The sequence below is a fragment of the Rhinatrema bivittatum genome, chromosome 5 (genome assembly GCF_901001135.1).
Source record: "Rhinatrema bivittatum chromosome 5, aRhiBiv1.1, whole genome shotgun sequence".
In the NCBI taxonomy this organism is placed as follows: Eukaryota; Metazoa; Chordata; class Amphibia; order Gymnophiona; family Rhinatrematidae; genus Rhinatrema; species Rhinatrema bivittatum.
Window position 1 is genome coordinate 296041288 of NC_042619.1, and position 22786 is coordinate 296064073.

The 22786-nt window shown below is 44.3% G+C and overlaps 1 protein-coding gene across 3 annotated transcripts in view; it reads right to left on the bottom strand.

Annotated features, from left to right (window-relative positions):
• LOC115092811 (disintegrin and metalloproteinase domain-containing protein 9-like) overlaps positions 1 to 22786 on the bottom strand; it is a 501882-nt gene that overhangs the window by 300431 nt on the left and 178665 nt on the right. For all 3 annotated transcript variants that reach the window (XR_003857086.1, XM_029604141.1, XM_029604140.1), the window contains 2 exons: positions 13977 to 14146; positions 6542 to 6623 (listed from right to left, as the gene is read on the bottom strand). Coding sequence is in view for 2 of the 3 variants with exons in the window: in XM_029604141.1 (XP_029460001.1) it covers positions 6542 to 6623; positions 13977 to 14146 (252 nt within the window). In the remaining variant the exon portion in view is untranslated. The remainder of the gene's footprint in view (positions 1 to 6541; positions 6624 to 13976; positions 14147 to 22786) is intronic.

Sequence of the window (22786 nt, forward strand, 5' to 3'; positions counted from 1 at the left end):
CAAAACAGTGCTTCGGTAACTGGAACCCGGGGAAGGCATGCACTCTATACTTCAAGTCAATTTTGCATACTACCAGCTTGCAACATACCTGTCTGTCTGTCACACCTCATCTGAAAATCCTTCAAAAGGCCATGGACTGAGACTGACGTGGACTCCATAGGGGGCTGGATAAACTGCAGTAGTCCAAAACATCCATTCTGAGGTTAATGGACATCATGGTCACCACCTTTTCCAAGAATCTCAAGTAACTACGATCCTCCAGAGGCAAAATATGCCATAGAAAGGCTGGAGAGTCGTTGGATGGCAACCCTGTAGACCTTACCTTATCCAACCACTGCAGCACACTCATCCATGACTCAGGAGAAGAGAATTGTGAATGTGGAAATGTGGAAGAGATCTCTGGTGTTTCAATAAAGAGAGTTCAGTAGGAACTTGAACCAGACTAAATCAGCTCCTTCTCCCTCTGAGTTTCGGGGGGGGGGGGGGGGGTGGAGGGATGCCCCAAGTGGAAGGGGGACTCACAGTGATGTTAAGCAGACTCATTCTAACTGACTGTAATCAAACAAGAAGGTAACATTGTAGCACCATAACTACATGTATTCACAATAAAACAAACAGTTCCAATATTACAAAATAAATTGATTATGAAACAAGTTTATTAATTTTGTCTAACAAAGTTCCTACAATATTTCCCTCACATATGAACATTTCATTTCACATCTTCCCTTTCTAAACAACCCTAATAAATCCAACCCCCAGTGTTACCAACCAATCCCTACTAGGATCCTAGTTTCGATGACATTTAGTCGCCTTCTTCATGGGAACCCACCCACTAAAAATATTCTTACAGTTTGTTTTTAATGGGTGTATATCTAGTACAAAATGTAATCAGCAAGACTTAAGCCTAGATTCATATTGTATCAAAAGCATATTTCACAATGTACCTGAAAATAAAATGAAAAATTTGAGTTGAAGATATTTTCGTTTGAAAACTAATCAAAGATTGATGAAATGTGAAAAATAGCATATCTACCCATTTCATATATTGGAATGATTTGTCCAGTGCCCAGCTGGCTTGCAAATTCCAACTTACATGTATTCACCTATTAGAGGTATGTGTCATTAAATACAATTTCAAAAAGCTTCTATATTTTAAGTATAAACTATTTTTGACAAAACTACTCACCCTATTTATTTTCAACTTATGTTGAACTTAATAAGCTGTTCTTCAGTCCCAAAATCTGATCGCAACCCTCGAATTCAAAGGAACAAACCCTGGAATTCATCATAAATTTTTCCAAAGTCCAACCTGACTGAGTTCATAGAGGCCTGGACAGATTCATTTAAGGAGAAATCCTTCCTGCCATTTGAAAAGACTGAAGCTTTGATAGACCTCACTCAGTCCCTTCTCCCTCAGGACTGCATGTCACCAAGATTTGTCCTTGTCCTACTGTGCTGCCAGTATAACCACATGGCAGCAGTGGTCCATGTGGTTACACTGAGATGCCTTCAGTGAGTCCTAGGGGATCAATTTCTTCAACTGTTGTCTCATCAAATATTTTTGACTCCTGAAATATAGGCATCATTACAATATTGTTTATTCCTTTGAATTCGAGGGTTAGTTGCAATCAGATTTTGGGACTGAAGAACAGTTTATTAAGTTCAACATGTTTGAAAATAAGTAGGGTGAGTAGTTTTGTTAAAAATGGTTTGTACTTTAAATATAGGAGCTTTTTGAAATTGTATTTAATGATACATATCTCTATAGTAGGTGGATACATGTAAGTTGGAATTTGCAAGCCAGCCGGGCATTGGACAAATCGTTCCAATGTACGAAACGGGTAGATAAGCTGTTTTTCACATTTTATTGATCTTTGATTAGTTTTCAAAAGAAAATATCTGTAACTCAAATTTTCCATTTTATTTTCAGGTACATTGTAAAATGCGCTTTTGATACAATATGAATACAGACTTAGGTCTTGCTGATTACATTTTGTACTAGATATTGTTACAGATTGTTGTATTTAACGGGTGTATATTTTTAGTGGGTGGGTCACCCTGAAGAAGGCGACTAAAAGTCGTTGAAACTAGGATCCCAGTAGGGATTGGTTGGTTACATTGTGGGTTGGATTTATTAGGGTTGTTTAGAGAGGGGGGATTTTGTAAAATTATGTGAAATTAAATTTTCATATGTGTAGGAAATATTGTGGGAACTTTGTTAGACAAAATTAATAAACTTGTTTCATAATCAATTTATTTTGTAATATTGGCACTGTTTGTTTTATTGTGTCATTTTAACTGACAACAGCTGCTGAGGGGACACGGATATCTCTTGGACACCCCAGGACTCCACTGTGTGGGAACTCCTCCGTACTGAAAAGAGCTCTGCACCTGTTGTGCTGATGCACTCTATTGGTTAGAGTCAGGCGAAACCATTGGAACTGGCAGGGATTCTTTCTATGCTAAGGCTCTATTTTCCATTATGGACCGTTGCTGGCTTCTTGATACCAGTGTTTGGGTCCAATGTGCTCTGCACCAAGGAAACTAGCTGCACTTTGGATGATGCCAGAGAACTCTGTGCCTATGTCCCTGATACTGCCAGTATGCTCCAAGATGACACTATGGGGAACCTTGGAGAGTACACTGGATCTTGGGAGAAAAAGCTGCACGGGACCCCAGAGGTTCTTCGAATTGCAGAGGATGACAACCTGCACTGAAGTACTTTTTATTAATATGGCCGAGAGAGCCCTCCTCTCCATGGAGAAAGGCTCCACACTTATGGAGCCCTACACCAATGATGCCAACTTCTTCAGCAACAATGGAGCTAGCCCCAGAGGGGATCTCTCATGCTGCTTTTACAACCTTCTTGGCATTTGTTCCTATGCCATAGGCTTCTGAGCCACGCTCAAATCCTCGCTTACAGCGAATCCAGGAACCAGAACCAACAAGGGAGTCTTCTCAATCAATTTGCGGGAAGAAGGGGAGGTCAACTTCTGGCGCAATTTCCAGTGCTTCTTATGGTGCCAGAAGTCCAAAACGGCCTTGCTCCGGGAAGCAGAGTGATTACACTACTCATTCAAGCACTGAAACTTCAGGGCCTTACCCAATGCTGACTTCCGCAGGTCCTCCATTTTCCAAGCACGAGTCTAAATAGCCTGAAGAAAAATCCTACTTCAAGTTGGGAAATTAGGCACATGATAGTCTGGATGTAGGTGGTGACAGCACATGATATGGATATATGTAATAGACATACAATGTCCACACCTGCAGAACTTGAACCGCTTACTGAAGGCTTAGGCTTTTCCATTCTTCCTTGTCATTTTTTATTTTGATTTATTTTTTTCTTTTTTAGAACTGAAAATTCTATTGAGAAGCTGCTGAAGTAGTAATGAAAACAGGAAATCAAAAACTTGCAAATTTCAGCAAAAGATGTAGGAAAAATCCAAACAGTGGCTTGGATGAAGAAAGCCTGAGGGGCTCACAAGGTAACTACAGCATGCGGGAACTTCCATGCATGCTCAGAAAGACTTCTGACCTCTGAGATCTAAGTCTGTATTGGTGTCGGATGACGTAACCCACTTTTTATGCCTATGTTAATTCTGCTTGATGATTGGGAATTGCTAATAATGTATCATTCCAGTTTCGGCCAGTGCTCCTGGAACAGCTGCAAAGGGGACTGGATATCAAGGGGTTAATATTCAGTAGGGTGATTAATGGAAACATTATTCAGCTAAAATTAGTGGTGCTTTCAGTGTAAACGATGGGTAGCATACACTTCCAGTGCTAGAAGACAGAAGCAGCACTGAATTGCCAGGAGCAGATGAGTTGACACCTTGCTCCCTGCGGGGTTTATTTTTTCTGTATGGGAGATGGGGGTTCTGGGGGAATGGCGGGGTGTAGGCAGGACTAATACCACTGTGGATGGGTGGGAGGGAACTTCATACTAGTAAATGTTAAGGCGAATAGGGGAACGGGTGTCCTGGAAACCTGCCTACTATAGGGGTGGTCAAGGTTTTAGGAGAGGTTTGGGAGTAAGGGGTGCCAAGCCAAATATCCAAAATTTGGGAAGCAGGATGGAAAGAATTGAGCCGCTGGCCTCTTTAGTTATTTCTTTTCCTTCTCTAACAGTGCTAGGGAGTTATCCGGCCACACAAAGGCCGTTAACGGGTATTATGTTACAATTACTTCCTGCCTTTACCTTCTTTCCAGCTATTTAAGCTTCCAAGTTTTTTACTCCTTGTTAAACGTAACTTTGCCTTATTCACCTCTATTGTTAATTACTTTAGTTATTGCTTCAGTTATACCCTTGTTCTATGTAAACCGATCCGATATGGTTATTACTATGAAGGTCGGTATAAAAAAGTGTTAAATAAATAAATAAATAAACTTTAGGCCTGCTCTAAAGCAGTCCTAAAATTATCATGCTGTTACTGGGGGTAGACCCTTGGACCAAGATGAGGTTGACACTACCTGCAGAGACCTGCAGGTCCTCATTATCGGCTGGTGAAGCTGGTCGGTGCAGAGACCCAACAGGACCCTTCAACAATACCAGCCCTCATTCCCCACAGGTTGAGTCCTTGGGTACCGGGCAGCTGGACTAATTCGCAGGTCTCCGAAGGTGAGCAATCCACGAAGGACAGTAGGCACAAGCTGAGACAAGGCGATCCTAGGGTCAGGGCAAGCAGCCAACAGTGGAGTCCGGGAGACGTGCCAAGGGTTGAGGTAGGTGGCGATCCAACGAAGTCCAGAAGGAGAACCAGGAGTCAGAGCAGGCTGCGATCAAACGATGTCCAAGAACAGTCCGAGGTCAAGGCCAGAGAAGAAATCCAGAAGAGGACAAGTTCAAGAACACGGTGTCAAGCTACTAGCTACTCACAAGGAGCTTGACCTGTTGCTGAGGCAAAGACTGAAGGCAGGGGCTGGCTTAAATAGCTCTGGAGCTTTGATGTCCCCAGTGAGGGCCGCGGTGCTTTTCCCACCATGGGCCCTTTAAATGCTGATGAGAGGCGAGCGCATGTGCCTAAAGTGCTGGCTGAGACCAGACAATGGCAGTGTGGGTGGTGGCCCCAAGCCGCGAAGAGGAAGTAAGGCAGCGGCAGCGGCTCCCTGCTGCTGCGAGAGAGGTCTGGGCTGGTTGGGTCGTAGTGGGACAGCACCAGGTGAGTGAGGCCGGCCACGAAGCTCTGCAGCCAGCGAGCGTAACACTAAACTAGCTGCATATTACCGATGTTTAGCTAAGTTACAGGGTCATTCATCAAAATGTATTATGGCGTTAACACACATGATAATAGCAGTAGCACATGGCGCAAATGCAAATTTTGGGAAGGGGCGGGATTAGGGAGGAATTTGGGCAGGAGTTATGAAAATAAGGGGCAGTATTGCACCGTACAATAGCATAACATATGGTTTTAACAACGGAAATAACTACACCTTTTTTCCTGGCATTAAGATGTGAGATATGACTGAAATGGCCGTAATACAATTTGCAATACATTTTTTTGAATTGCATTTCGGGATCGGGAGAGAGCAAGAGAGAGAGAGAGAGTGAGCTTCTGGGGAGGCCTTCACAGTATGCACCTATTTATATGCCTATAGGAGGGGCAGCTAATAGCTCAAGGTGAGGTGTTTGTGGTGGTTTAGGGTTTAAGGGCCAGGTTTTCATGCATAGTGAGATATACAAACAGCACAGTACACCTTGGTGAAGATTTGATGTCATTTGGAGTGAGGAAAGTCTCCCAAAGATGCAATTTTGTACTATATTATCTTGCCCTAGATTGATGGTAGCCTGTTATAGAGTCCATGAAGCTAGGGCAAGAGAACATAGTAGAAATGTCATCTTTGGAGACTTTCTTCATTCCAAATTACGTCAAATCTTCACCGAGGTGTACTGTGCTGGTCATACCTCTTAGTCTGCATGTAAAACTGGCTCCTAAACCATCACCAACACTTCACCTCGACCTATTAGGTGGCCCTCCTATAGGCATATAAATACTTGACTACTATGAAGGCATAACAGATAGTCTCTCTTTCTCTCTCACACTCTCTTTCTCAACACAAGATGCAAAACATTTACTGCCCCATGCGATACTACCTATGCAAAGCACTATGTTACCGCATGGTGTGTTAACTAAAATTACCCTAATCACGCCCCTTTTTCCTTAGCGTGAGCGTTAGGCCTGCGATATTACAGAATTTTGATGAATCTAGGGGTTAGTCAGATATTTCATCCTCTCCCTGGAACGCCCCTTTTTTATCCAGCGAAATTGCCAGATAAGTAGTTATCCAGCTATAATTTAACTGGATAAGTGGTTGAACATGCCACATTTGCTATTTAGATGGATAACATTTGAGGTATCCATCTAAATGGCTTTTGAATAAGGACCTGCATAGTTCTAGGAGCTTATTCCATTTCAATTTCTAGATAGAGCTATGGAATGCATCCATTGATTTGATGTAGTATTGCTGTAAAACAGGCATAGAGCTTGAAGCATCAGAGGAGGTAATATTATGTTTACTTAAGAATGACAAAAGCATAACATACCACTCCCAATATGCCTGAATTATGACCTGCACAGATTGTTCCTATTCTTGAAATACCACGAGCATCTCCAGATATCTTCTGTCTACAGTATAAAAACAATGAACATTAAAATTCAACAGTAGGATCATAATATATCAAAGTTCATAGATTCTTCTGTTGCACAGCTTTTCACATTGTACGTTCAAACAATTATATCAGCACATGACTATTTGCTCTTCCCAAAATGTTTAAAATCATATTTTAATATTCCAAAAAGGGAAATTTACCATCCTTTAAGAAAAGGTGATACCCTTTGTTTGCAAGGAACACATGGCATATCCACTTTTTAAGCACTACTCAATTTTGAACAAGGCATTAGAATTACTGTAGCAAACTGGGAATAAAAAATCCATCCAATTTTTTCCTAAGAATTTTCAAAACTAGTTCAAAATATTTATAATTTTTGCAATATAGTGTAAATATGGCCATCTTTATATTCCAATTTCCATTCACACCTCTCCTGTATTATGGAATATAAGATTGTAGTGGCTACATGTTATAGATGAACTAGGAATATAGTATATGTATGAGACAAACAAAAAAAAGCATGGACACGCTTGGTCTCAGGATGAAGGAAACAGTATAGAGAAGAGCTACAGCATGTTGTAGAATGTTCAGATCATCCCTGTTCCTCAAAATCCAGCCAGCTTGCTTCACTCCCTAGCAGTAGCAGAATCTTTATTATAGTATATTTAGCTCTCGTCTTTTCATGAGTAGCTCAAGGCAAGATATATTCTGGCACAGTAGGTAATTCCCTGTCCCAAGAGGGTTTACAATATAAATTTATGTATTTATTTGTTTGGTTTTATATACCGTCATTCAGTGTAGCCATCACATCGGTTTACAAGATTCAAACAGTATACAGATAATTAAACATTGTTGATCATTGTAAAAATAACAGTGGGAGGGATGAAGGGAAGGGGGTGAGGGGGTGGGGAAAAGGAAGAGATGGAAATAAAGGGAAAGGAGGATGGTAATGGTATTGAGATTTATTCATATTAGATGCGGATTCTTAGTGTTGTTTTTTATAAGTTCATATTGGTATGATTATGGTTGATGCCGGTTGTTGTTTCTGTTTCTTTCTTGCAAGGGTTTCATTGATGGTATTGATTGTAGTTAGATTGTTGATTTAGCTGATCGTTAATGTAGACTTTGTGGAAAAGCAAAGTTTTTAGATTTTTCTTGAATGTTTTGATGTTAGTTTGTGTTCTCAAATAAGGTGGGAGTTCCATCTTTTTGGGCAGGTGATGGAGAATGCTCTATTTCTTGTGGTTGATAGGTGGGCATCTTTGATGGGAGGAATAGTTAGACAAGATGTGTTATTTGATCGAAGGTTCCTGTGGGTATTTTGTGGAGTGATTTTTAAACCACTTTGATTTTATGATCAGAGTGTACTAATTTGTGTATGATGGTCATGAGTGACAGGGGATATTGGGTTAATTTGATTGTTAGATGTGAGTTGAAGTGGTGGTGTTAGATTGAGTTTTTTGTCCATTATGATTATTTTGGTTTTGTCAATGTTGATTATGAGTTTTAATTTTGTAAGGAGTTGTCTGAGTCAAGTAGAATAGATGTTTCTTTGTATGTTTCGTCAATGGAGTTTTCGATGGGAATTAGAAGTTGTATGTCGTCTGCGCAGAGGAAGTGGGTGATTTGAAGATTATTTAGTAACTGGCAAATGGGTAAAAGGTATATATTGAATAGAGTAGCAGATAATGCTGAGCCTTGAGGAACTCCAGTCTTGAGATTAATTTTTTTAGAGATGTTATTGTTGAAAGATACTTGGTAGCTTCTGTTGGAAAGATAGGAAGTGAACCATTGTAGAGTAGTGTCAGATAAACCAATTTCTGTCAAACGTTCTAGAAGTATTTGATGGTTTACTGTATCAAATGCAGCAGAAAGGTCGAGGAGTATAAGTAGGTATTGTTTTCCATTGTCGAATCCTTAGTATAGTGTCATTTAATGAAAGAAGGAGAGTCTGTGTTGAGGTTATTTCTGATTTCATATTGGTTTGGGGATAAGATGTTGTTTGTTTCAAGGTATTCATCAAGTTGGGAATGAACTACTTTTTCAATGAGTTTGGCTATGAAGGGTAGGTTAGAAATTGGGCGGTAGTTTGTTAGATTTTTTGGGTCGAGGTTATTCTTTTTTAGTATAGGTTTAATTATTGCTGATTTATGAAGATCTCATGATGCCTTGAACGAAGAGAGATGTGATTTCCATTGTTCCTCTCAACCTCCTGCCACATCTACTTCCACCCTCCTTCCTAGACTATCCTCTAATTGAAAGCAAGTGCTAGAAGGCGTGCTAACATTTCTGGAGGCTGCAGAAGGTATGTCAGCTCGTTTAGCCAAAAAAAAAGAAAAGGAGAAAAACAAAGTTAAGCCAAGAAACAGCAAGATGGTAGAGGTGCGCCAGGCCCCTGAGAAGTCGGCGCTTTTTGCGGAAGAAATCACAGAGTTAAAACAGGCCGTTATGGCAGCTTTACAGCTGGAATTTAAGAAAATTGCAGATAAATTTGGGGAAATCGAGCAAAGAGTATCGGCGAACCAAGATGATATTGCAATGATTCAAAAACAAAGTGACCGGCTTGAAGAGCTGGAAAATCACTCCTGACGTAATAATTAACGTTTTGTTGGCCTCCCCAAGTTTCTGTTTGAGAAAGACTTAATTAAACTTTAGAGACTTGGCTGGTGTCAGAGTTGGACCTTATTACAGCGAAGGGGACCTTTGCATACTGAACGTGCACAGCACCTAGGAGCAAAGAGAGAATGTTTGGAGAAACAGAGAGCAATTACTGATTGTTTTTTTGGATTTCGCCTATAACGTGGACATCTTGCAGGCCTTAAGACCTGGTAAAAAGTTGTCTAATGAAAACAATAACATTCTCGTGTTCCAGGACTTTTCTTCTAAGTTACCTTCCCAGCATAAATTATTCTTGCTTGTGTGCTCATGGCTGCATGCTCAGGGTTTGAGATTTGCATTCATGCACCCAGCTAAGCCTTGTATTATACTTCCCGAGGGCATTCAATGGTTCCAAACTGTGTTAGTGACTCGTTTGAAGAACTTAAGAGTGGCAGCGATAGCTACTTGAAGACTTTGCTATAAGTAATTGACTCTGTGGTGGCAGCGATATGAGGCTACATTTTTAAAAGCTTTATGTAGAATCTAAGCAATCTACTGTACTGGGAAGAGCAAAGATGGCTTTGAGAAAGACACATAGGTCTGATCTGTTGCCTGAAACCCTGCAATATTTCTCCTTGCTTTCTACCATGGAGTTTCATATATATTTATGTTAACCAATTTACTTTTGCTTTGGATTTGTTATGGAGTTTAGTGGTTGTTTCTCATTGGAAGCTGAACTATGCTGAATCATGCTGCATAGGTAACGCTTATTGCTATATACTAGCACTTCATATAGTATTCCAGGGCATGGAGAAGGCTCTGTACCAGGAACACAGAAGTACACTGTTTGGAGAAAGTGGGAATAAGTTGGATGTTATGTTTCACAGTTTTTTCTTTGAGAGGAAGTGATTCTCTGCAGAGAGGTTACTTGTAAAGTTCTGTTAGTTAATAATTCACTTGTGGGGATGTATGGAGGGAGATAGTGGCAGATTAGAGGGATTATAGTATTAGTACTGATTTTACTATTTTGGGTGACATCATGGGACACTCGGGTTGCTAGGAGTGGGGGGTCTGAAGGTATGGGGAAAAGAAGGGGTAGGGAGGGCAAGAACTAAGGGGAGAATTGGTTGCATGGGATGGGAGGGAGCTCTGTGTTGTGTTCCGCGCCTGTGGCCATCCATGGGCGCGGCCCCCTACCTTACCCGCCGCGGCAGCCTCTAGGGAAGCTGCTGAGGCTATGCCCGTCGCTCGGCATGGGTCCCCGGGATGGACGCCGGGTGGGGAGCCGATCCTGCTCCTCCCTCGCGGCGTCAAGCAGTCTTTCCTCCGCGGAGGAAATCCAAAATGGCCGCTGCCATCTTTAGGCGCGAGGCTGCGCCTCCTCTCTAGATTTAAAGGGGCCTGGCCCCTTTACCCACTTACAGCTGTTTCCAATGAGCCAGAGTAGAGGAACTATAAAGTGAGGCTTCCTCTGCTCATTCCTTGACTTGGCAACATCTCTTGTAGCGCTGTTTAAGTCTGCTTGCTTCGGTGAGTCTTCTGGTGCTTTGGTTCCTTGTTCCTGGTTCCTGTCTCGTCTTGGTGTTCCTGGTTCCTGACTTCGGATTGGCAAGCGGTGATTCCTGGTGTGTGACTTCGGACTGGCAAGCGGTGATTCCTGGTGTGTGACTTCGGACTGGCAAGTGGCGATCCCTTGGTGTGTGACCTCGGACTGGTAAGTGATGACCCTCTGGTACTTGACCTTGGACTTCTTCTGGACAATCGTCTCCAAGGGCCCTAAAAGCCATTCGGGAATGGCCGCAACCGTCTGGACTAAAGACACCAACAGTTTTTGGGTTTCGCCAATTATTACCCACTATGTCCATCGTTGCCCCGATGACAGCCTTGACATGGAAGGGCGTGGACCCCAAGAACTGGCCTCCGGGAGCGGAGGCCGCCTTCCACCGACTTAAGGAGGCGTTTCTGCAGCAGCCGTGCCTACGCCATCCGGACCCGCAACGGCCGTTCGTCATCGAAGTGGACGTATCCTCAGAAGGCATAGGCGCCATTCTGAGCCAGACTTCAAAGAACCACAAACTACGCCTGTGTGCCTTCCTCTCTCGTCAGTTCTCTCCGGCAGAACGGAACTATGCCATTGTTGACAAGGAGCTCCTATTTATTTATTTATTTATTTTTAATTTTTAATATACCGATGCTCCTGTATACAATATATATCGCACTGGTTTACATGGAACTGAACTGTCGCCACAGTGGCGGGACATACATTGAAACAAGTTGAGGAAAATCTTTTCAGGAAACAATCATAACAAGGTTAACTGCAAAACAATCTGGGCAAAAGCGCCATTCTGAGCCAGTCTTCAAAGAACCACAAACCACAAGCTCCTAGACATTAAAGTGGCTCTAGAAGAATGGCATCCTTGGCTAGAGGGGTCACAGCACCAGTTTACGGTCTACACGGACCATAAAAACCTTGAGTACCTGTATTGGGCACAGCGACTCAACCCTCGATAGGCACTTTGGGCGTTATTTTTCACCCGTTTCAACTTTGTCCTACGCTATCGACCTGCCAGGAAGAATCTCAAGGTGGACGCCTTGTCACGAGTCTTCGAGACTACCGAGAACCCTGATGACCCTCAGTTCATCATCGAGCCATTATGGGTCCTACTGGCCGCCACCACGACCATCCCTCCTGGGAAAACTCTGGTTCTGCCGCACCTGCGGAAACAAGTCCTGGCGTGGGCTCATTACTCCCGTTGCTCCGGTCATCCAGGACAATACCAGACGTTACAGACCCTTCGCCGATACTACTGGTGGCCTAAGGTCAACAGGGATGTCCGGTCCCATGTAGAGTCCTGCCAGTCATGTGCTCATCACAAGAGGATTCCAGGTGCGACCCCAGGCTTGCTTCAGCCTTTACCAGCTCCCTCGGAACCATGGACCCATCTTGCAACGGACTTCGTGGTCGACCTGCCGTCGTCCAGTGGGAACACTGTCATATGGGTGGTCATTGATCGGTTTAGTAAAATGGCACACTTTGTGCCTCTCCCAGGGTTGCCGTCCACACCACAGTTAGCCCAGCTGTTCGTCCAGCATATTTTTAGGCTGCATGGCCTACCAAGGAGTATTCTCTCGGACCAAGGCCCACAATTCACTGCCAGATTCTGCCAAACGTTCGACGTCACTCTGGACTATACTTCTGCTTACCACCCACAGGCCAACGGTCTGGCGGAGAAAACAAACCAAACTTTGAAGCAGTTTCTCCGTATCATGTAAATGAGAAACAGGACGACTGGGCAAGCCTGCTGCCATGGGCAGAATTTGCACTCAGTTCTCACCTTTCCATGGCTACCGGATCCTCGCCATTCCAGATAGTCTATGGGACCAAGGCACACATCTGAGGGAAAATCCAATATATATCACCTCAGGAATTCTCAACTGAGGGAGGAATCATATATCACATCACCACAGGAGAGCGGGGCAAATTAATTTTCTTTCTTCTTTTCTCGTTTTAAAACTAAGAAATCCCTAATAGGGAGATGCATATCCACCATCTGCTGGATATGGAGAATACTGGTGGGCTGTCACTGCAGGTGTATATATACTATGATGTCAGCTTTGCTCCATCTCCATCTACTGTGCATAACCTACTTGTTCTGGATCTACCTGTTTAAATGCTAAGAAAAAGAACATTTGGGATAGGGCTGTTGGAGGAAGGAAGGAGGACCAGGGAAGGAGCCATAAGAGGACAGGAAGCAAGGCACTCAGGAAGGGACCAGGCTATGGCAGGATAAGGTGCAGCACTCATAAAGAGACCATAGAGGCTGGTCAGGTAGGAGGAAGGTACATAGGAGGAAAATATTCAGGAAGGAACCTTGAGAGGGAGAACCTGGGAAGGGCATACAGGAGGGGAGGAGAGAAGGAAAGTTAGTAGGTAAGATGCCATAGGTGGGGGCAAGCAGGGCAGCAGGGAAGGCACTTGGGCAGGAAGGTAAGCACTCAGGGAGTCACAGGAGGACAGCAGGAGAGATAGAATCAGAGAAGGGGCTGCAGGGAGGAAAGAGCAGGAGGAAGAGCACTCAGGAAGGGTCTTGTAAGTGTACGAAAGCAAGGAAGGAGGGAAAGCATTTGAAGAAGGATAACTATGGTGGAGGTAGGAAGCAGCACTCATGAAGGGACTACAAGGGGAGGGCAGGAGAGAGAGTACAGTTTATATCAGAAACCATTCCTTATTTAATCTAAAGATTTATAAATTACAAATTATTCTGGAGTGGATGTTATTATTATATTAATCAGTTTTCCATATAACATTTAACCACATGTAAAAATTAGAGAGATGCATGTGAACATCCACAAAAGTTTTGGAGAGTGAAAAGAGGTCCATGTTCCAAAAGAGACTGAGAACCCCTGAAATAGTATAAAGTAGATCCAGACACAGATGTTCAATTGTACAAGATAAATACACAAAGTAGAAAATGTCTTGACCAATTCATGTCCTTTGCATACATAATACAATTCTCCCATCATCTGGACAAAGCTCTTTGGAATCACGCTTGAATAAACAACAAAAACTTAAATGAACATTACATCTACCTTCTTGGCCTCGCCATCAAGCATTCATTCTCCACAGCACCACAGAGCTTCTGACTATCCTTACAGTATGCATGACATCAACTATAGAGCCCAATATGAAATGTGCTGCCTGGAAAGCAGCATTCTCTCATAACTTCAAAAATCTATACAGCCTTTAAAAAAGAAAATGAGGAATTCATACACTATTAAGATGGCAGTGTCAAACTGTACACGTTGCACAAGTTTTGTTTCCTTCCATTCCAAAAATCTGTCCAGAATTGTAGAGGGGTTCCCATTAAGGTCTATAAAGTTAATTGTCGTCCAGATCTCCATTCCAACCAGTCTGACACTAACTGCCAATGGTTTAAACATCTGAAATGCAAAAAAAGGTTAGAAAGCAAAATAAGTATCTGCACATTGTTGGAGGACCAATAGCAATCCTTCAGCTCCAATAGCAAGAGATTAACATTCCCCAGCTGTGTCACTTGACCCTGCTGGGAGGGATTGGGACTGCAAGGGTTACCTACATAGGATGTAACATGTACTGTGAGTTCAGTCTTCCATCTTCCTCCCTGCCTATTGTCACACTAGCTCAATTTTTATTTACTTCAAAGTGGATTACAATTAGGTACTGCCACAAGACTTGTATAGAAACATGAAACTGTGTATATAAGGTTTATTATTTTTCTATCCCATTTTCCCAAGTAAATAATCCTTCCATGCTACTACAGAAGAATTCTGAATCATTTTTGCTTCACAGTAAGAATTTCTCCTGGAAGTTTGGGGGTCCCTGTTATACTCATCCCGTTCTGACCCCAAACAAGTAGATGGGACCATGAAATTCTCTGAAGACAAAGTAATAATGTTGCTATGGGCTTATCCAATTATTCTTTTCCAGATATGAGTTTACACATAAATGCAAACTGAAAGGTACATCATTGGGCATTAATTAATGCAAGCCAGTCTATACCAATCTGCTGTTCTCACTTGCATATTTACGAACCAGAGAAAATCCTATTGAATTAGAAATAAACCTAAAGTCCTACAAAAAGGTACACAGCAAAAGGCACAGGATTTTCCATTTTAAGACCAATCTTTCATGCTTCAATACATATTAGTAATGAGAAATTACTACTTACCTGATAATTTCCTTTTCTTTAGGACAGTCAGATGAATCCAGAATAAGTGGGTTATGCACCTCTACCATCAGATGGAGAAGGCGCAAACTGATGTCACAGTACATATACACTTGCAGTGACATCAGCCTGCCAGTATTGTCTTCAAAAGTAACTGTGGACAGACTAGCAAAAATATCTATTAAAATCAAGTAACCATTTCAATACTCAGCCAACAGGCAACACTGAGCTCAGATAAGAATGTATAAAAATATGTCTAGGAATTGGATTAACACTTATCAGTAATCCCTGTAACCCCTAGTCACACAAGAGGACCATAATGCAATCATTCAGCAGCCACAAGATGGAAGCTGGATTCATCTGACTGTCCTAAAGAAAAGGAAATTATCAGGTAAGTAGTAATTTCTCATTTCTTAGTGTCCAGTCAGTTGAATCCAGAACAAGTGGGATGTATCCAAGCTAATCCCGCTGCCTGCGGTCCAGTCAAATCCGCACGTGTGAAGGTCGAATCCTCCTTGGCCTGCACATCCAGACAATTGTACCTGGAAAAGGTGTGTGGGAGGACCACGTTGCAGCTCGGCAAATGACGACAGATGATAAACTAACTTCTGCCCATGACACTGCTTGAGTCCTAGTTGAATGAGCCCTAAACTGACTAGGTAACAGCTTCCCTGCATTCACGTATGCAGCCATGACTACCTCTTAATCCAGCGAGCTATTGTAGCCCACGAGGCCAGCTCTCCCTGTCTAGAACAGCCATGAAGAACAAACATGTGATCCAGCTTCTGGAAAGGCTCAGAAACCTCCAGATACCTGACAATATGTCTCTTGACATCCAAAGGTCGCAACAGATGATACTCCTCTGCATCACTCACTCTCTGTCCAGAGGCGGCAGGAAGGTGGACTGATTGGACTGAAACTCAGTGACCACCTTCAGTAAAAAGGAAGGAAGAGTACGTAGCAATGCTGCTCCTTGAGTCACCTGAAGAAAAGGCTCATAAGACAAGGCTTGGAGTTCAGAAACCCTACACGCAGAGCAAATTGCCACAAGGAACACAGTTTTCAAGGTCAATAACCTCAAGGACAGGGTATGCAGTGGTCTAAACGTAGGCCCTGCCAAGAAATCCAAACCCAAATTAAGACTCTAAAGGGGCAATGGAAACCGCAAGGGAGGACGAAGATGGTTCACTCCTTACAGAAAATGGACTATATCAGGATGAGACGACAAGAATCCACAATTTACCTGACCCCTGAAACAGACGAGAGCCACTACTTGTACCTTCAAGGAACTGAAAGCCAAGCCTTTATTCAAGCCATCTTGCAAAAATTCCAAAATGAGTGGAATCTTGACAAAGGAAGGAAGAGTACCTCAATCCTCAACCCGGCCTCAAACACTCTCCAAACCCGCGCATAGGTCAAGGAAGTGGAAACCTTTCTAGCGCTCAGTAAGGGGGAAATCACCACCACAGAGTATCCCCGCTTCAGCAAGCGAGCCCTTTCAAGGGCCAACCATAAGACAAAATCAAGTTGGATCTTCATGAAGGACAGATTCCTGCCGCCATAGGGTCCTGTGCACTGGACATCAAAGAGGCAAATCCACCAGGATCCTCCGCAGATCCGCATACCATGGTCTCCTGGGCCAGTCTAGAGCCTCCAAGAGCACCATCCCTCTGTGGCGCTCGATCCTCCAAACCAATCTGCTCAACATGGGCCATGGAGGAAAGGCATACAGTAACTTGTCTTTCGGCCACTCCTGCACTAGGAGTGGCCGAATGACTTCGCATCTCTCCTACGGCTGAAGAATCACGGAACTTTTGCACTGTACGAAGTCGCCAGGAGGTCTAGGAACGAAAGACCCCAGCGGTCCAGAATCAGCTGAAATGCCTCATCTGACAATGCCCACTCTCCTGGATCCACTACCCCTGCTGAGAAAATCTGCCCTTATGTTTTCTCTTCCTGCTATGTGTGAGGCTGAGATCATCTGGAGATGCACTTCTGCCCATTCCATAAGTTGTTCTATTTCCAGTAACACTTTTTGTCTCTTGGTACCTCTCTGCCGATTGATGTAAGCCAAAGTCGTTGCATTGTCAGACATTCGGACCGATAGACCTTGCAGCCTGTCGCCGAACTGTAAATATGCCAACCGAACCACCCTGTCTTCCAGGGGATTGATGTTCCAGACAGACTCTTCTGTATTCCAACAACCTTGTGCTGTTAGCTCCTGACAATGAGCTCTCCAACCAAGGAGACTCTTGTCCATTGTCAGAACCAGCCAGTCCAGTGAGGCTAGGGAGACTCCCCTCCTTAGAAGAACCGCCTGTAGCCACCACTGCAGTTGGAAGGAGACCTCCATTGGCAAGTGGAGCCGAACTGAAAAGTCATGAGACTACAGGTTCCATCGAGACAGCAGGGAGTGCTGCAGAGGATGCATATGCGCCTTTGCCCATGGTACCATTTCAAGGGTTGCCGCCATTAAGCCAAGTACCTGCAGCTAAGACCACACAGTTGGGCGTAGAGTGTTCATCAACAGACTGAGCTGCACCAGCAACTTCTGAATTTGAGCTTCCAGCTCAATAATCCGGCTACACTGTTTAATATAGTAAAATCTTTAACAATTGATCATGCAAGCGCACTTCCTGAAATCACAAATGAAACATGTGAACAAATATCTAATTTCTTCCAAAATAAAATTGAAACCATATCCAAGGAATTTGCCACCTTACCTTATCCTACCTATAAACAACAATTAGTAAACTTGGAATGGTCTGATTTCCATCCTATCACTCCGAAAGCTATTCAAAACATCGTTAGCAAGCAAAAAATTTCTAATTCTCCACTAAATCCTTGTTCGGGTACTTTATTAAAAAGTATCGTTGAAAAGTATCCTGATTATTTGTGTCTACTTATTAATCAATCTTTGGAATCTGGCAAGTTCCCTGACTCATTAAAACAAACTTCAATACTGCCTATTTTAAAGAATAAAAATTCTTCATTTACGGATTTTTCAAATTTGAGACCTATTGCCTCCTTATGTTCGTCAGCAAAAATCTTGGAATCGGTAGTTTTACACCAACTCAAAGATTATTTATCAGAGTTTGACATATTACACCCGAGTCAGCAAGGCTTTAGAAAGGGACACTCTACTGAGACCTTACTGTTATCCTCTTTTGACACTTTCCTTAGAGGCTTTGATTCTTATACGGATTATGTGGTCATTTTATTAGATGTTTCAGCAGCGTTTGACACGCTGGACCATAAATTAAATTATTGCTATCTGCCTTACAATTTATAGGTTTAAAATCTACAGTCTTAGATTGGTTTAGGAGTTTTCTTTCAGATCGTATTTGCCAAATCAACATAGGCGCATGTTCTTCTCAAAAATATATTCAATCAACTCAGGGCTCTTCATTGTCTCCAATATTGTTCAATATCTATCTTCTACCCTTGTGCCAGATTTTGTCTTCATTGAATGTTCAGTTTAAACTTTATGCTGATGATATTCAACTGTTTGTCCCTTATAAGTCATCTTGGGCGGACACTTTTTCTCTGATTCAGTTATACATCAGTACAATCGAACAGTGGATGGCCCATAACCGCTTAAAACTGAACAAAAAGAAAACAGAACTTCTGTGTTTAAGCTTTATATCAAATCCTACCAACGCCCCACCAGCTAGCGTAATTGTAGGTAAAGAAGTGATTCAGGTTACTAAGCTAGCACGTAATCTTGGAGTGTGGATTGAAACTAATCTATCGTTAAAACAACACATCTCCAAAGTGGTAAAGACCTCATTTTTTAAATTACATGTTTTAAAACGATTACGTCCTCTCTTATTTTTCCATGATTATCGTTCAGTGCTGCAAGCGCTGATTTTGTCAGGCTTAGATTATTGCAATGGTCTATATATGGGACTACCTGATTCTACCATTAGACCTTTACAACTGATTTTGAACTCGGCGGCTAGACTCCTTACTGGCACCCCTTTAAAACAACATATTTCACCAATTTTGCATAAACTACATCGGCTTCCAGTTAAACATAGAATCCAATATAAAATTATCATGTTAATTCATTCTTTGTTGAACAACACCGATTCCACTTGGCTGTGTTCCACATTGCATATCTATAAACCTCTGAGAGAACTCAGATCAACATGTAAAAATTTACTGGAAATTCCTTCAGTAAAAAATACAGCACTGAGTGTGACAAGGAATAGAGCTTTCTCGGTTGCTGGTCCCATTTTATGGAACACTTTGCCAGACCCTCTAAGGTTAATAGGCAGCCAAAAGGAGTTCAAGAGGGCTTTAAAAACCCATCTTTTCCAGGAAGCTTTTAAGGATCTTGAACCTTCTAGTTAAGCAAATAAGGTTAAATATATTTGAATTATATAGTTTCTGCTCTTATTTATTTCTGCTCTTTTAGTTTTTAATTGTAATGGCCAAATTCCTGTTTTGTCACCATAACTGGGCGCTGCGCCTGGCATCCCAGTTGCATTCCCTGTTGGGGGCTCCGGCGACTAACTGGGCTGCAGCACGGCTCCCCTTTTTCCCCTCTCACTCCGGTGTGAAGCATGTGATGGTGGCGTGGGCAGGCAAGGGAGAAGCGGGGACGGGCGGTCACAGAGTGATGATGTTGTGGCCCATTTAAAGGCGGCGACGGAGACGCATCAGGCCTCTTCCTACATGGCCGGCGTTGTGGACGACACACTCTTCCCGGAGTAGGTTGGCTTTGGTCCGTGAGTTGGGTGGGTATCAGGGGGGGCTCGAGCGCTCGCCAGATGCGTCGTCGTCCAGGTCCCATGGTTGCGCTCACCGGTGGAGGTTCTCCTTCATGGTTTGCCTCCCCGAGCTGAGGGCCTCCAGCTGTCTGTTTCAGCAGAGGCAGGGAGGATCCACTGGTGGCACAGGGCTTACAGTGAGCTACTTATAAGCCAGAGATTTAAGGGTTCACATTCAACCTCTGCTTTATTTTATGGTGTGTGCCTAGCCCGTCAGCAGCCAATTCTGCTCTGGGCCTGAGGCCCCTCGCTGGGAGGAGCATTTTTTCTCCCAACAGGTACGAGTCACTTGGCCAGCATTCATAGGAGGACCCCACCATGGAAAGACGTCTGGCCACGTGGCACCCCAGGTGCAAATTTAGGGCCCGATGTAATGATGTGTGCTGGGCTGTATCCATGGAGCCTCCTCGTTGCACATCCTAGTGAGAAATTGTGCATATATTTTATCGGGCAGCAGCAGCAGCAGCAGCATACTGCTGCAGCCACTGGCAGAAGGTGGCTGGGGGAACCATCATTGGCTTTACCCGGTCCTCATCGTTTCCCTCTGTCCCGCCATGCTGCCGACCTTCCTCTGACAGGCCATGGCACTGAGGTGAACACACCCCTCCCCCCGGGCAGGTTTGGTGTTATTCTGACGGGCACCGGGTGGACATCGAGACACTTCTGAGTCCCCCTTCCGTTTCTTAGTGAGAGCTCTTCTTTCCCAGCATTGGAAGCAGTGAGGGATCTTATGTCCCTGCCAGCATCTGAGGCTGCGAGAGCTCTTCATTGGAAGCCTTGGAAGGCTGAAAACCCATTTCTGGGGATTTCTCTTTAGTAGGAGTGGGCATCGTTTGACTGCCCTTCCGCCCAGGCCGTTGCCATGATGGAGACTTTTGGTTTCCTGATGCATCTACTGCTGGCAGTGTCGGGGGGGGGGGGGGGGGGGGTGCGACACAGAAGGGAATGGCAGCAATTTGACTGCATTGCAGTCCACTCCGTCGTAGGCTCCATTCTGACCTTGTGCAGGCTGGTTTGGGGGGCGGGGCTCCCCCACACCCCCCCCCCTCTCAGTTCCTGTCTAGCTCCCGTGTCTTGGTATCCTGAGTGGTTGTCCTGAGTGGAGCCGGGCACTGGTTCATGGGTGTTCCCCATGGGGTTCCCCAGGCAGGTTTGCAGGGAGTTGCAATCATGGGCCCACAGGACAAGCAGCTTGATACTTCGTGGTCGCATTCAGAGTCAGAGACCGAGTGGACTCGTAGCCTAGTGGTCAGAGCAATGGGGCCCTGAATCAGGGGAGCCAGGGTTCAATTACCACCCAGGGAACACTAAGGCAGAGTGGCGATGGCTGAACACAGTCAGGTGCACAAGCCACAGGTGACTCGTGGCGGTGGAAAGGCAGGGGATCATCCCAGGGATCAAGCAGGCTATCGTGTCTTCTCCATCAGGACAGCTGGTAGGAGTGTCTATCATGATGGGCGTGCCAACTGCAATGTAGGGGTGAAGTGCAGTAACCATGATTTGCTTCACTAGGGCTGGCCCACACAGCCGGGGGTTTGGCCACCACAGTGGCCAGTCAGGCCAGCACGGGCCACAGGCAGGCTGATTTAACACTCACCCATCAGGCCAGGACCCCTCTGCACCCCCACAGTTGTAGGGCATGGATGTGACCATGGGGGGGGGGGGGGGGGGGGGGGGAATGGGGAGCATTGGTCTCCTCAAAAAAGGGTGATGGGGCAGAGTGGGGTCTAGCTCGAGGACTTCAGTGGATATATCAGATACAAGTTCGCCCTCTGTTGGTAGTCCGACATGGTCTGCCCATATACCTTGGAGAATTATCTCAACTATGGGTAAGCGTACCTAAGTCACTTAAAATAAAAAAAATAGAGATCGCACATTGACATATTCCGGGTACTGGGGGGCAGCAGGAGGAAAATCGACAGAAGGGGAAGAACAGGGACAAGATAGGGGGCAGTGAAATGAAGATTTCCAAAGACATAATCAGCAGTACACAATCATTCCTGAGAGTGATTAGCGTAGTTGGTCAGGGTGATCCCTTGCAATAAGGCTCAATGCTGAGTTAATACCAGGTTCCCTCAGAATACTGCTCATTTCCATACGCGTACTTTGATCCTGTGAGCAGGGCACTCTTTTGGCAAGGGTGGACAATGAGTCTGCGTCTTGGCAGTTGCCATTCACCTGAGCAGCTTTACACCAATCGGTTTCCATTTCAAGGGGTCCTTATACCGTGACGGGTGTCTGACAATAGGACGTTCAGTTTCGTCTGCATACTTTGAAGCATTCAGAGCCTCCCTACGTGACAACCAGTCATTGGGCTTCATGTCCCCGGTTCACTATCCCGATAACATTGTGCTTACACGAGGAGGCGGTGCACCTAAAGTCCCCAGTCGTACAACCCGTTTTATGAGAGGGCCTATGGTTCAGTGCCTCCTTGCCAGAGGACAAGTCTGGCGGCACGGTAGCAGTCCTGATCTCCTGGGGATCAAACTTGGTCCCTCCCGAGCAGAGCCCTGACCCCCATGCAATAATTTTACTGTTAAACGGTTGATAAGAATGTTAACCCCTTGTTCCATGTAAACCGATTTGATATGACACCCGTCATGAAGGTCGGTATATAAAAGAATTAAATAAATAAATTAATTAAATAAATGAGTTGACGCGACTGGCCAAGTTGGCATGGGGCACGTTGGTCCCCTCGAGGGCATCCTGGCCTCATTGTGAGAGTTCTTCCCAGGGGATGGAATCTCCTGCCCCGTGCAACCCACTCCCGGTAGGTCAGACTAGCAACCACTGCTGTCGGCAGATAGATCAGATCACAGGCAGAGAACTAGCTTGTGGTCAGGCTCCTCAGGTAATCTAGCGGGCTTCAGCGCGGATTCACAGAATGATCCCCAGCAGTGGCCTTCAGCTGTACTCTAACACTTACACGCCAGTAGATATTGGCAGTGGTGTTGGTTTCAGGAAGCCTGCCGCTCCGTATGTTGGTCGGTCCATTGGACAGTAACCCCTATGCTGTTTTTGCATTCTAGTCACCATGCACACCGGGGCGGGACACACAGATGTCGCAGGGCAGTTGTAGTATGATGATGCAGCGGTAGCCC